The sequence below is a fragment of the Petaurus breviceps genome, unplaced genomic scaffold (assembly GCF_028583685.1).
Source record: "Petaurus breviceps papuanus isolate PSGF00001 unplaced genomic scaffold, PetGlider_PUasm1.0 90750, whole genome shotgun sequence".
Classification (NCBI taxonomy): domain Eukaryota; kingdom Metazoa; phylum Chordata; class Mammalia; order Diprotodontia; family Petauridae; genus Petaurus; species Petaurus breviceps.
In genome coordinates, this window is record NW_027187335.1 from 10648084 (window position 1) to 10663214 (window position 15131).

At 40.7% G+C, this 15131-nt stretch overlaps 2 protein-coding genes across 3 annotated transcripts in view; both read left to right on the plus strand.

The window, feature by feature from the left end:
• Nucleotides 1-15131, plus strand: part of MRPL27 (mitochondrial ribosomal protein L27) — a 477291-nt gene that overhangs the window by 447341 nt on the left and 14819 nt on the right. The gene's annotated exons all lie outside the window — the stretch shown is intronic.
• LRRC59 (leucine rich repeat containing 59) lies at nucleotides 1548-15079 on the plus strand. Its single transcript, XM_069067545.1, has 7 exons — nucleotides 1548-2003; nucleotides 3402-3461; nucleotides 7701-7859; nucleotides 8095-8199; nucleotides 10520-10592; nucleotides 12327-12506; nucleotides 13172-15079. The coding sequence occupies exons 1-7, from the start codon at nucleotides 1899-1901 to the stop codon at nucleotides 13414-13416; spliced, it is 927 nt and encodes a 308-aa protein (XP_068923646.1). The 5' UTR covers nucleotides 1548-1898; the 3' UTR covers nucleotides 13417-15079.

The following is a 15131-nucleotide window of genomic DNA, read 5'->3' on the forward strand; positions in this document are numbered from 1 at the left end:
CATGGCTCCTCTTCCTGCTTTCTGTTCTCCAGATAAACTGACATTTTTGCTGTCCTCACACAAGCCACTCAATCTCTCATCTCTGTTGCCTTTGCACTGGTTGATGTACACAACCAGAATTACTTCTTGCCCACCTCCATCTAGAAAGAGTCCCTGATTTCATTCATAACTCAGTCTTGTAGAATTCCTTACTGTAGCAGCATCTAGATGACAAAGGGGTTTTGAACTTGGGAGACTGGAAGGCTGATGGTGCCTTCATCAGAAATAGGGAAATTTGGAAGAGACAGGGCATGTTGGTTTGCTTATTTGTAAAATAGGGATAATAATACTTATATAACCTTCAGAGGTGGTGGTGATTATTTATTGATTTGCGTGAAGCAGGAGGATGGTATCTTTTAAATTGGAGAAAAAGGTTTCAAAGAGCAATGATTTAAATTGTGTATGTCTCTTGGCAGCAAGGTGCTATCAAGTGGGTAAAGATCTGACTGAAGAAACTGGGTCCAAGAGCTCCCTCTGACACTTACTGACTGTGTGACCCTGGACAAGTCAACTAACCCCTTAGCTCTCTGAGCAACCCCATAGGAAGGTGACAACTAGTATTAGTAGAGAGTTTCCAACAACAACAATAATAATAGCCAGCATTTATTTAAATATTTTAATAATTTAAATATTATTTAAATATGGCATTTAAAAGTTTGCAAAGTGCTTTATGAGCATTATCTCATTTTAGAGGAGTGGAAAGGGAATAAGCATTTAAATACCATCTATTACATGCTGGAATGCTTTACAAATATTGTATCATTTAATCCTTACAAGCACCCAGGGAGGTAGGTGCTATTATTATCCCCATTTTGTAGAATAGTAAACTGAGGGAGAAAGAGGGCAAGTGACTTGCCCAGGATGCTACAGCTGGTAAGTATCTAAGGTCAAATTTGGACTTCAGATCAGGTTTTCCTGAGTCCAAGCTTACATATATACTTTGTCATCAAGTTGCCTAATCAATGATGCCTCAAATCTACTATATAAACACACACACATATCCATATATGTACATTCTTTAGTGTATCTGATATATAGTATCTACTTTGTATAGCTAAATATTGTGTATATGGTGTGAATGTATGTGTACATATAGTGGATCTGATTTCAGTTGTGTATATCTGTGTATGTGTATATTCATATATATTCATGTTGTTGTGTATGTGTGTGCATGTGGATCTCTACCTGTATCTGTATCTATATCTATAGATATGTTACATAGTCGCCTTCCTGAAATACGTTGAGAACAGGGACAGTTTCATTTCTGTACTTTTATCCCCGGTGCCTGGCACACAAAGGGCTCTTAAATGCTCGCTGATTGACTAGAACTTCCAAGGACGATTAGGGTCTAACAGCTTCCCATGCACAACCTCCAACCCTCTTGGAGCACAGACTGAGCTTTCACGTGCACACCGCCGGAGCCTCCGAGGCACTAGGAGGCGGCGGCGCGCTCGCTGGCGCATGCGCGAGTCTCTCTGGCCGCCCCCACCCGAGGCGCCTCGGTGTCTCCCGGAGGGAAGACGTGGACACGGAAGTGGCTGGCGGCGGCAGTGACGGAGGCGGGAACTGGGTCTTGGGCTACGGCGGCTGGCCACGGTATCCTGGACGGAGAGTAGCGGTGGCAGTGCCGGGCCCACGGGTACGAGGAGGTTGGAAGGGCAGGAGCGCGGCGGTGTCCAGGGCTCAGTCATCTGAGGCTGTTATTGGCAAACGGATCTCCGACCGTTAAACGGCCGTCGCCCGGAGCCTTGCGGAGCGCTTGGCTCTTGCCCATCGCCGGAAGCCGACCCCTCCCCCGCCAAGCCCTCCCCCGCCAAGCCCTCGCGCGCCCCGCTCCACTCACCAGAGCTCCCGGAGCCATGGCCAAGAGCGGAGGCAAGGGTGCCAGCCTGCGCGACAAGCTGGACGGCAACGAGCTGGACCTGAGCCTCGGCGACCTCACCGAGGTGCCCGTCAAGGAGCTGGTCAGTGTGGTCGCCGTCCCGGGCCCGAGCGGGAGCGGGTGTCTGGGAACCGGGGTCATGGGACTGCACACGTGTCATTCCGGGGGGATGGATCCCCCCTAGCTGGTGCCGCGGTGGCCCCGCTTTCAGGCCCAGCTCGGCGCTTGGGGCAGTGCCCCTTCTCCATCCCAGGCCTCAGTTGACTTCTATGTAAGATGAGTGGCTGAGACGCGAGGAAATTCTAGGTGATGATCTGAGGCATAAGGGGGGAGAGGGTGTCTTCAGTCTCTTTCTTAGGCCCGAGAGAAGTAGGCCTTCCTAGGGACCTGGGTGTGGCTGAGAATTGGTGACTATAGGGAATTTTGCGATCCCAGCTGTTAGAAGTAGCCCGGAGGCATTGCTTGGGCCGGAAAAAGTTGAGCTGGACTTGTCGGTCTGTCTAACCTTTGTTTTCTCGGATTTAGGGGAAGTGTATTGAATCCTAGAATGTTAGGACAGGGAGGGACCTTGGGGATGTGGCTGTTCGTTTTTTACAGATATTGATTTACAGGAATTTGAAGCCCAAGAGGGGCAGTGGCTTGCCCAGAGGTTGAGATGTGCGCATTGGGGAAGTAGTATTCGACCCAAAAGACCTGGGTTCAAATCTTGGCTCTACCACTTGTTAACATTATGATTTGGGGCAAGTCATTTTTCATTTTTTGGGCATCATTTTTCTCATCTGTAGCCTGAGTGGATTAAGACTAGTTAGATGATCCCCAGAGTTCCTTGTTCCTATTAGGAGTAGAATGTCATCAATTGAATGTCTTATTCCTGGTCTTATTCTCATTTCAACCCAAAACTGGATGGAGTTGGGTCTGCTGTGGTTAGCACTGGCAAATTGGGCAGGAATTCTTAAATGGCAGATATATTTCATAAGGTTCATAAACTTGTATGGAACAAATATACCTTTATTTTCACTAACCTTTAATGGAAATGTATTATTATTTCCTTCCATTTTGAATTTTGCAAAACAAACAAAAAACAGCTTTATTCTGAGAAGTGGTCCATATGCCTGCCAGAGGGGTTTGGACCAAAAAAAGTAAAAAACCCCTGACCTAGTCAGAAGAAGGGATGGCTCTGAAGACTTTTTAAGATGTATGTAGCATTATTCTGAAGCCCCAAGTTCTATTCTGGTATCAAAAATTTTTTTTGCTACATGCCCTATAGCCATACTTTGTTCTTTATGTACTTCTGTAAGTAACTGATGACTGGCCTCAATTTTTGCTCTCCTTTTTGAACCCTTTCAGCATTTCATTCTTGTCATGTGCTATTTAATCTATCCTGACTTCCCTACTCCAGAAGATAGCAAACAGATGTCACCAAATGTAATAGCCACTGACCAAATATGTATTTTACATTTCTCCTCTGCTCCTTTCCTAGGCTGCTCTTCCAAAGGCCACAGTACTGGATCTGTCTTGCAACAAACTGACTTCATTACCGGTAAGATCAGCAAAGGGCTCTGGTTCTCCTTGAGTACCTGGGGGATGTCCTTGCTCCAGGCTGGGGGATGTGCCACAAGCTTGAATCCCTGGGAGAGCCAATGGTTCTAATCAAATATATAGAGGCTTGTAGTTGGTTTTAGGAGGAAGGATTGATGAGGACAGTCTTAATTTAAAATTCTTTTATTAAATATTTATAATATGTAATACCCTATCATATATGCTGTGGGGGATACAAACAATAAAATATATTTCTATCTTCATGAAAATTAAAGTCTAGTAGGGAAAATAAGATAACACAAATTAATCAAGTTGATAATACAAGTATAATCAGAAAATATATATAGTGCTATGGAAGCTTAGAGAAAGGAGAAATTCTGGCTTGGGTGATATGGACTGAATGAATGAATAAAGCATTTATTAGGTACTTACTATATGTAAAGCACTGTGTTAAGGCTGGGGATACAGACAGAATAATCAAATTTCTACTCTAAAGAAGCTCACATTCTTATGGGGAAGACACATGGAAGGTTTTAGCTGCTAATTGAATGAAAAAGTCCCATGGTCCATAGGGGGCAGTAGCAAAACAGATGATAATGCCTCTTTAATGTTGTTTCCACTGAAAAAATCATTTTGAGTGCTGAGGAAGGCTTCATTGAGAAGGGAATCTGGATTAGATCTTGCCTGGTGGCCAGGTGGAAGTTGGAGGAAATGATACTTCAGATAGAGTAAACAGCACATGCATAAAAAGCAAGGAGTTGTAGGCTATGTTTAGGGGAAGGAGAGCAGTGTCGTTTTCTTGGTGTGGAGTGTATGTATACCTCTATGTGCAGTAGGCATATATGTGTGAAGAGAAATCTTAGAGGAGCTCAGTGTTCATGAATTTATCCCTGGCAGTAGGTGCTGACAGTAGAAGAATTGGGGCAGTGGGGCCATCAGAGGGTGTCGTCTAGATAACTTAGGTCATCAAAGCTACTAATTTGAGAATGGGAACAGATAGCTAGTTCCTCTTCTGGGCAGATCCAGCAGAAGCCATGAGTCAAAACCATTCTTGGGAACTGGGTGAGAAACAAAGAGAAGCAGTAGGGGTGTGAATTCATGAAAACTAAGAACTGAAGAGGGAAGTTTGGTTAGGTCAAAAGCAGCTGTATCTTAAGGTGCCAAAGTGGAAGCTGCCAGAAGCATAGTACTTGACATTTTTATGCTTGACTAGCTGTATTGGGAAGGTTCTGGGCAGTAAGCATAGATTGTAAGAGGGGCTTAATGTGGGGGACTCTGAAAAGAAAAGTTTGGCACAAATCAGAGGGCATTGAAAACTAAGGGGAATTTTGATGTTGTTCAGTAGCCATTGAAGACTTTTTAGTAGGAATTGTTTTTATGACTAGGGCTTTGGAATATTAATCTGTTGTCCTTATAAAGGGGGTAGTGTCTTGAAATAGGCCAGTTAGGGTACTGAAGTAATTATCACACCTGCACTAGTGATGGCCATGGTAATGGATGGACAAAAGAGATCTTGTGGCGGTAAAAACAACAGGACTTGGTGTTTACAGGTGGAAGATAAAGGAGGAAGGAGTCAAAGATGACAGATTTTTAGTCTTCAGAGATGGTGGTGCCATAACAAACAGTGAAGTCATGAAGAGAAGCAGGTTTTGCAGGGAAATTGATGAATTCTAGAACAAGAGAGCTTCTTCATAGAATAGCTTAGGCTGTGGGGTTGGGTTTTGTTTTGTTTTTTTTTTTTAGTGTCATTAAGACTCAGGGATGTGAGATTGAGTGGATAAAGCTCCAAATTAGGAGATAAAATCCTGGGGTTTAGTCCTTGCTTTATCTATAGTGTGGGCAAGTCACTCATTCTCTTTTTGCCTCAGATTATCCCTTGCAAAGTGAGGAAAATATTTCATGCCTCACATCACTGAGGAGAATGGAAACAATTTTGTGAATCGCTTTGAGTTCCTAGGAAGAAGGGTAATTTAGGAACCACATGCTTCCTTGGTGGGGACAGGAAAGGATTATTGGGCCTTGGACTCATCTCTGTGGCCACTAGCTCATCAGCTGCCCAAGTAAGAAACTATAATTTGAGACTAACCACTTTTTGTCATCACATCCAGTCTGTTACCAATTCCTGTTGCTTTGTCCTTCACAACTCCTCCCAAATCTGCCATTTACCTTCCATCCCTATAAGTGCTAGCTTAGTTCAAGTTCTGGTCATATCTTTTCTGGTTAATTGCCAGATTCATGATCATATTTAGCACTGACCTGGTTGTTACTTTAAAAAAAAATGAATAAACATTTATTAAACACCTGCGTTCTTAACCCTATATTAGCCTTATACTAGGTGGGGAAAGAGGAGGGGGAAGGAATTGAAAAAGATATGGTTCTTGCCTTCAGAGCATACTCTAGCTGGGTTGGGAGATAGGACACATACACGTAAATCCACAAGAGAGCAGAATAAGACAAGTGTCTAGAAATGAGCTTAAATGGTAAAATTCAGTGTTGGTGGGGCTACAGGGAAATAGGCACTACACTACAATGCTGGTGGCACAGAATGTCAGAAATTTTTTTGGAGATTAGGTTGATAGTATACAGCAGGAATTACAACACTGATCATCACCTTTCAACTAGTGATTCCACCATTTAAGTTTTATCCTAAATATAAAATGAAAAGTCAAAAAGGACCTATTTGTACAAAAATATAGCAGTTTTATTGGTAATAGGCAAAAAGTATATACAATTGGAGAATAGCTGAACATCCACAGTTGACTGTTAATTTTATTGCCAAAGCTGTCTCCGCCTCACTTTCTAAAGACTCCATAACTAATCATTGTGTCACAAGTCAGGATCAAGGTTCTCACAAGTATATTAAGTAGTAGAATCAGCTGGTGGCAGGACTAGAAAGTATTTTAGAAATCAACCCTCTCATTTTACAGAGAGGGGAACTGAAGCCCAGTCCCTTAAATTTGTGAGGAATGACAATGTGCAGAGTTATAAGCAGAAACAGATTTTTGTAGGCTGTGAAAAGGACACCGAAATTATTGATTGTGTCTTGGGAGAAAACTCATATTGTAAGAGTAGGATGATAATAATTGAAATTAACTTCAGGTTTTCCTTTAAGCCTTTTAAGGGGTGGCACATTTGCACAGATAGACTCTGACTCTGACTCTCTGTGTCTCTCTCTGTCTCTTCAAACCTGATAATTTGCTCTTACCTGAATACATCTCCTGTGCATACATTCCCCTGAATCTATCTTTCATTATTTCCCACCAACTTCCTCAAATTGGCTGTGCTCTCTCCCTCCTCTGAACTCCGCTGTGTCATTTTACTTAATTTACCTTTCCTATGGTACTTAGCATATTCTGCTTTAAACTATAGTTATTAACATACTTGAGGGCAGGGATTATTTTTACAAAATTTGATAATAGGAACTTAATCATTGACTACCATAAAGATCAGTATACAAAAAATTTTACAGGTGTATATTAAATTTAACACTGTAGTAACAAAATTGCCCTTTTTGTTTCCCTTTCTGAACTTGCTGTGTAATTTAAAAAGTGTTTTATTCATGCTCCGTTTTTTGGCTCATCATTCACTACTCACAAAGTTAGAGGATTGGGTTTTGCTTGTCTTTTCTATCCCTTGCCCTACTTCTCACACAGTAGGTGCTCAGTATTTGATCATTTGAGTTGAATGATTGAAGCTTTTAAAATTCTACCATATTCAGGAAGCAGTTCTTCTGAGCTCTCCCCCCTCTGCAGGTGTAGCTCTCTTGCCACTCTTTTCCTTGCTTAATACCTGTTCTGTTATCTATGCTTTGATTGTAAGTGCCTAGAGAAAGAGCAAGGGACAGTTTCTGATGTACTATTCAAATCATAATAGCTGACATTTAGGGTGCTTTCATCTTTATAAAGAACTTTACTTATTTGATATTAACAACATCCTTATGAAATAGACACTATGGAATTTAATTCTCATTTTATACATGTGTAGAAAGAGTCCTGGGGAGGTTAGGTTACTTGCTCAGCTTTATACATATAATAGTTGTCAAGACTCAGATTTGAACCTAGACTTCTCTCAACTTCATATTCATGTTTCTTTCCATTATACTGTTTTACTTTTAATGATGATGTGGTCTTTGTTGACAATATGTGCAAGGGCTTGACAAGGTCTACCTATTATCAAAGTCTTAAGTGTTCTTCTAAATGCTTATGGAATTGAATAGAGTTATTTTTGGTTTGGGTTCTAGTCTGATTTTTGTGGACTAACACACCTGGTGAAACTGGACTTGAGTAAAAATCGCCTGCAGCAGCTGCCTGCTGACTTTGGCCGTCTGGTCAACCTACAGCACCTGGACCTCCTCAACAATAGGCTTGTCACCCTACCTGTCAGCTTTGCTCAGCTTAAGGTAACAATTCTCCATAAGACCTAACACTGGCAAACATGTCTTGCCACACCAGTGTGTTATCTTTGAAAAGGCTTACATAGCAGTCTCTCTTCTACTCCACCAAAGAGGGAACTACTTTACCTGACTGCCTCCGTCAGTTAGAATCTAAATTGTTCTCTACCTCTTTATGTTTATTTACTTTGGATGAACACATTTGTGAAATCTTGCTTAATCTGTCTGTCTGTCTCCTCTTTAGAACCTGAAATGGCTGGATCTGAAGGATAACCCTCTAGATCCTGTCCTGGCTAAAGTAGCTGGTGATTGCTTGGATGAGAAGCAGTGTAAGCAGAGTGCTATCAGGGTAAGGATATGGCCCCTGTATTTCATCCTGATATGCTCTTTGTTTATGTGTTCCTATAGTATTGGCACCTTCTCATTTTTCTCTTAAAGCTTTTTTGTTGACTAAAGGAATTGTAACATATCCTTTATCAAATTTATATAGCACTTTGTAAGCCTTAAAGCAAAATATCAGTGTTATCTGTTATTTAATTATAATGGGTATGTCAGAAGATAACATGTCCTGTTTTTACTAATATGAGAAATAAAAACACACCACCATGGCTTTCTGCCTATCAACACTTTCTTTGATCACTAGAGAAGGCCAGCATCATAGGATCAAGGCACTGTGGTCTTATCTCTAAAACCCTAGTCACTGTACAAGATTTCTACTTCACTGGCTGGAGAGATTATAGTCCACACCACTTACCTAATTTCTTAATGATATAGTAGGGAAATGTCTACCAGTCAGTGTTAATTGAACCTACATTTCATAGTGATGGTTTAAGTTTCATCTGTTTTCATTGCATCTGGGGCCATCTCCAGTCATCTTGATGTGTATCTGGCCATTGGACCCAGAAGGCTTTGCACAGCCCTCCCTCACTTAAATCCAGTTCACTTGGATGTCATGGCATCACTTCCTCTAATGTCATGGCCCTCTTCCAGAATGAAGGATAAACAACAATAAACAAATTTCATAATTTCTGACCATTCTTTTGTGAATTTCTATGCTGTGGTCATGGTAACAACCAAGTCTTTTAAATAGCAAGTATCCTTTAAAATAAGATGTTTTTGTCTCTCTTGGAATTAAATAAATACTTTAGGAAAATTAATTCTAGTAAGTGACTACTACAGTGCACAATAAGAGGGACTTTCCAGTACCTCCCAGTTCCTTCTCTAAATTGTACATATCTTAGAGTAGGAACTGAGGGGATGGTAGTAAGTTTTAACACCTAGAGAATTTGAACTTTGGCTAACTTCCCTGATGTGCTTGGCTCTTCTCCATTGCTGCCCGTGAAACAAACACCTGTTGTTTGAATAGCCCATTCATGCATTGAGCTGTACTTCCCCTCCAAAAGGTCTCAGACACATTTAAGCATAGTGAGTTTCAGTTCTGTGTCCTGTATCTTAGTATTCTGAAAACTCTTTGGCCCCTAGAATTTTCAAACTAATTTGAAGGGATTAGTTGACTTGTCTGGCCTCCTCTGCCTATTTTTACTTGTGTATGGCTAGAGTATGGAGATGTCAGGACCCCAAATTATTAGAAACACATTTGAAAATAAATGTCCAGTATTGTGCTTGTCATGGTAAGGTAAAAGATCATGTCCAAATGTGGCAGCAAAATTCAGAAATAATTCATTGCATCTTAACATTTGACAGTTAAGATTTTACTACCTTTGTTCCATATACAGAGAGTATCTTCTTAAAGAAGTAAAAACAATCTCCTCCTCCCTTGGCACCTTATGTGAGCTTTGAGTGACCCTTCTTGTTGCTTTCAAATTCTATGACTCAGCTTATCTGGAGCTGATAAGAAGTTTTGGGTGAGGAGTGCAATGGAGTTATCTTTTGGCCTATGCCTTGTACATCTCCTGGCTTTTTTCATACCACTGTAATGAATTAATCAAGCATCTTGTCCAGCCCTGATTGGTTAGGGTGCAAGGACAGGTGTTAAATATTCCATAAACTCTCACATGCCTGAGTGGTATAAGGGAACCCAAAATTTTGAAAATGCTACTTGTCCAACCCTAGGGCTCAGTTATTTTGAGCTAGCATATTATATTACAGAACTAGTTTTCTTTTTTGTGGTAGCAAAAAATTGGAAACAAAACATCAACTCTTTAATGAATAAACACATTGTGGCATGAGAATGTAAGGAAGTATTATGTGCCATTCGAAATAACAAATAACAACTATGTGGCACAGTAGATAACCACCCCTAGAGTCAGAAGGCTAGGAGTTTAGAAATGGCCTCCTACACTTGACACTAGCTGTGTGACCCCAGAAAGTCACTTAACCCTGATTACCTTCCCAAAAGCAAATAAATGTATATAAACAAATTTGAATTCACAGAAGTATGGAACTTTTGTGAACTGATGCAGTGAAGTAAGAACCAGGAAAATGATATATACAAGGACTGTATGACAATGCAAATAGAACAGATGACACTTGACACTGTGATGTAATTGTAAAGGCTCAAGGAAAGAGTTGAGAAAATGTACTTCTTGCCCTTCATCAAAGAGGTGGGAAACCATACTCCATGTCACACTTGGTCGGTGTGTTAATTTAGTTTTGCCACTGTTTTTTTCACCTGTAAAAAAAAAAAGTACTGGCTCTTGTCTTTGTAGGTACTGCAGCACATGAAAGTTGTTCAGGCTGATCAAGAGAGAGAGAAACAAAGGCGGCTGGAGGTTGAGAAAGGTAAGTACCCATTTTTTTTTTTTTAAGCAATTGGGGTTAAGTAACTTGCTCAAGGTTACATGGCCAGTTATTTCTGGGTGTGGTGCTAAGTATCTGAGCCCAGATTTGATCCCCAGGTCATCCCAACACTGGGGCCAGTGCTCGTACTCACTGAGCCACCTTACCATTGTTTTTTAATGAAAAAATACTTATTAAATGTTTATTATGTATCAGTCTGTGTGCCAAATACTAGGGATACTATATGTATGCATGCCATCAAGCTTAGATTGTAACAGGGAAGATAACATATGTATAAAGTAGTGACCAGGGAACGGAGTTTTGTCCTGGAGAGATGGGGAAAGAGGCATTAGGATAGTGGTAGCATTCAGATGGTAAAAAGGCCTAGTGGATGGGATGTGAAGCTGAGCATGGTCAGATACCTTGGCTAGTCACCAAATGTAGTTATATGGGCTAATCACCAGGCACCTGGGTTGGGCCCTGGGGCTAGAGCTCCAAAGATGAGTGGTTAAACTTTTCCTGGGGTATGGATTCTGAAAATTTCTGATTTCAATACTCTTTCCAGACTCTTGGCTTCAAGTCAATTTAGTCAATAGATCCCATTATCAAAAAGTGGTTATTTTCTGAATTTCAGAAGCTGGAAACCAGCAGAATACATAGAGGTGGGTGGGTGATTCCCAATCTATCTTATAGAGAATTTTGACAAATAGTCATGGGTTGTACATGTTTTAGCATATAATTATAGGCATCCCCTGACTTAACTGTTCCTTATGTACAAAGTGCTGCTGTGATGGGGAAAAGTCTCTTCTGCATTGGTAGGACCTTCTGTTTCTGGGGTGGCAGGGTTTTGGTAGACTGAAAAATGAGGAAAGGAAGGCCCTGATGCTCAACAAGCAAATAAACACTATTGTTTCTGCAGGAAAATGTTCTGTATTCCAGGGAGCTTACTTAAAAATAAAACTTGAACCATGATCGCTTGCTTCATGATTTAAGCCTTGTCTAATTGAAACATTTTGTGTTGATCTCAAGAGGTTAATATAGACTGGAATTGTAGCATAAAAGGTTATTTACTGTCCACTTTAACTATTGGTTAACTTTATCTAAAGTAATCACATCAGAATAAAGGACAAAGCTTCTTTTTAATCTGATCTTAAACAGGTGCAGTTTTAGACTTCTTTGTATATTTCTCATTCTTCAATAGTTTTGGAGGCTGTCTAGTCTTCCAGCTTAGATTCATCTTTTAGCTATATTTTGCATGTACCCCCTCCTATACATAATATTCTAATATTTCGATTTCATTTCTAGGTCATCTGCTATTGAGATTAGGAAAGACTTGATGAAAATTTAGCAGTAAAGAATTATATCCTGGAAAAAAGATGGAAGGCAGTCTTTTTATCTTATTAACTGCCTAATGACAGAAGGAAAAGATACTGAATTTGTCCAGTCTTTGTAATTAGAAAGTATATGTGAGCCTGAAGAAGAAATCTGCTCCCTTTTGGGAGATGAATTGGGATAGTGTTGTGGGGGAAGAACAATGTTTTGATTATAGATTTAGGAGTGGAGCTCACCTCAGGTCATCTGGTCTAGCCATCACAATTTACAGATGAGGAAAAGAGGGCCCTGAGGTTGTGACTTCCTCAGCAAGCAAGCATAAAGATGGCTGAGCTAGAACTTCAAATCCTGCACTGTTTTCATTATGGCAGTATAGGGGAAAGTAAATATTTCTTATGCTCTTAGAAATAGAGAAGAAGCGTGAGGCCAAGCAGCGGGCCAAGGAAGCCCAAGAACGAGAAGTGAGAAAGAAGGAGAAAGCAGAGGAGAAGGAACGTCGGAGAAAGGAATATGATGCTGTCAAAGCAGCTAATAAGAAGGAACAAGAGAAAAAACCCAAGAAGGAGACACATCAGCCTGCTGCAAGTATGTTGTCACAGCTTTCCAGTGAAAGTGATGGCTGGGAATTGTCTTGGGTTTTGGGTTTGTTTTTTTTTTTTTTGCTTTTTTGGTGGGGGGAAGGTAGGGCAGTTGGGGTTAAGTGACTTGCCCAAGGTCACAGGCTAATTTTTTGTGTTAAGTGTCTAAGGTCACATTTGAACTCAGGTCCTCCTGACTCCAGGGCCAGTGAGAGCACTATTCACTGTGCCACCTAGCTGCCTCTGAGAATTGTTGTGTGTTAAGTACCAGGAATCAGTGAGCCTGAAAACTATTCAGCTGATGCAATGTGAATTGAAATTTGGAAACACTAAGGGTTAAGATATCTTCTGTATGTAATCTAGACCAAGATGTCCAAATTCCAAGTCTGACTTGGTGTATTATTAATAGATCATGAGGAGGAACATTCATCATCAAGATTATATACCTGTTATATAAACACTTTTACTTTAGGTTCTTTAAAAAGCCAAAGGGAAGAGAAAGCCAAATCTTAAGCACTTTTTCCCTTTTATAAAACTGGGCTAGTTACTCCTTACTAAAAAGTGGTATGAATGGGTCAGCAGAATGTGATTTTGGTACATTTCTGAACAGGGTGGGGAGATCTGTCTACTAGGGTCTTCTTCTCTTTGTCTAACATGCCTTTGTCATTCCAGAGGCCAAGTCTGGTTCCCGCTCTGTGAAGTCTCGTCCTCAGAAGCAGTCTTGGTCCTGGGCTTTTTTAAAGGTGCTGCTGATGTTGCTCCTCAGTGCCACAGGAGTTTTAGTTGCCTGTCAGGTGACAGATCTACAGTGGCAGCCTTTCTGCATCAATGTGAACACCATCTATGAGAATGTTGTCCATGGGCTTCGTAGCCATGAAATCCTGCGGCGAGTCTTACAGCCAAATTCTCAGCAATAAGTATGCTATCAGCATTGGCTGCCTCGTCATCTGTGGAGCCAGGATTCCTATGGAATTGTGTTCTGCCAGACAATTACCTTTTATAGCATTGGACCTACTTGTCACCACCAACTGGCAATCAATTGGTACCTGAGACACCTGTTTCTATGTCCTAAGAGATCCATGTTAGAACTTGCCTCTATTCCTTATGCAAGATGCTGTTCCCCGTAGATTTAGAAAATGGGAATGGGTGGGGGGTAGGGGAGCAGTAGTCTGCATGCTAGATTAAGGAATAAGCTAGAGGGGAGGAAATGAACATTCCCCTTTTCTAATCCAGGTATCCAAAGCTATGTAAAGGTGAGGCTTATTTTTACTAAATGGTCAGCTGTCTCCACATTTATATTTTTGTATGTCACAAATCTATCCACTCATAACTTCCTGGGCCAAGATCTCACTGACAACAAAAATCAGATCAGGAGGCAACAAATGCAAAACTAAAATACCTATTTTCTTATGTATCAGACACTAAAGCAATTTAGTAACTACAGAAATAATGGATTTTTTTATAGCTGGATTGGACCTTAGCAACCATTTAGTCCAGCCCCCTGATTTTATAATGGCTTAATTAGTGATAGAGCCTGAATCCAGCCGTCCCAATCCAGTGTTGAAGCTTTTCAACATGTCCATACAAACTCAGGAGGCTAGATAGGAATATGGCTTGGCTTACTAGCACTGAAGAAAAATCTTTGATTTAACAGTGGCAGCCAAGCACTAGTTTTTCAGCCAGTATAGGCCCTTGGTAGTTTAGACAGGCTTTTGCATTCCTGCCACTTCCAGAAAAAGTAGGACCACCTGCAGGTTCTAAGGCATCCCCATGTCAGCAAAGGAAACCACTGTGTTGCTGTGGTATGATTGAGGGCTGTTATTATCTCATTCTTAATTGCAGTAGATACTGCTTTACTGGGACTAAGATTTGTAAACAAGCTCAATTTCTGTACCTGGCCTCTTACTAGCAAAAGGTTTAAGAGGCATTAGCAATACTGTGCAAAATTAAAATCTTGCCTACTAACAAAGCCAGACAGGCAGCTTAAGCTATGTTAAACACAGGGGTTTAATTTTGCTTTCGGTCCTTTTTCTCAGGGAGAAAGGGATAATTATTGCCCCTTAATGATGCTTATTCACTGGAAAAATTCCTGATTAAAAACAAAACAAAAACTCCTGGGACAGCAAGGGGGAGACATCACCAACTCCAGGGACAAGCACAGTGATATGGAACTGCCTACCTGTGAGGGCTCTCCTAGCATTATGATTTTTTTTGTTCCTATTTTCACTATTTCTATTTGAAACACATGTCATGTGTGGTAGTAGAAATGACTACATATTCTCTTACTTTTCCCCTTCAGGCACTGGGACCATTTCTATAATTATTGTATAAGCACATAACTTCTAAGTAAGTACACAGAACTATCCAGTGATCCACCCCTGCCCAAATGATAGGGATTACCATTCCATGTTGTGATTTATAAGAGGTAAGGGGATTGGTTATAGTGAGCAAGCCCACAGATGAACCCACCCACCAAGAGCTTTAAAACTCATTTCAATCACAATTGTTAGAATTTCCTAAACTTTATAATGGACTGTTTTTAGGTTTTTATAATTATTATTAAATAAGTGTCTTGTGGGATATCTTTGATCCGTTTGCATGTAGATTTAACTTTTTGCCTAATTTGTTGGGT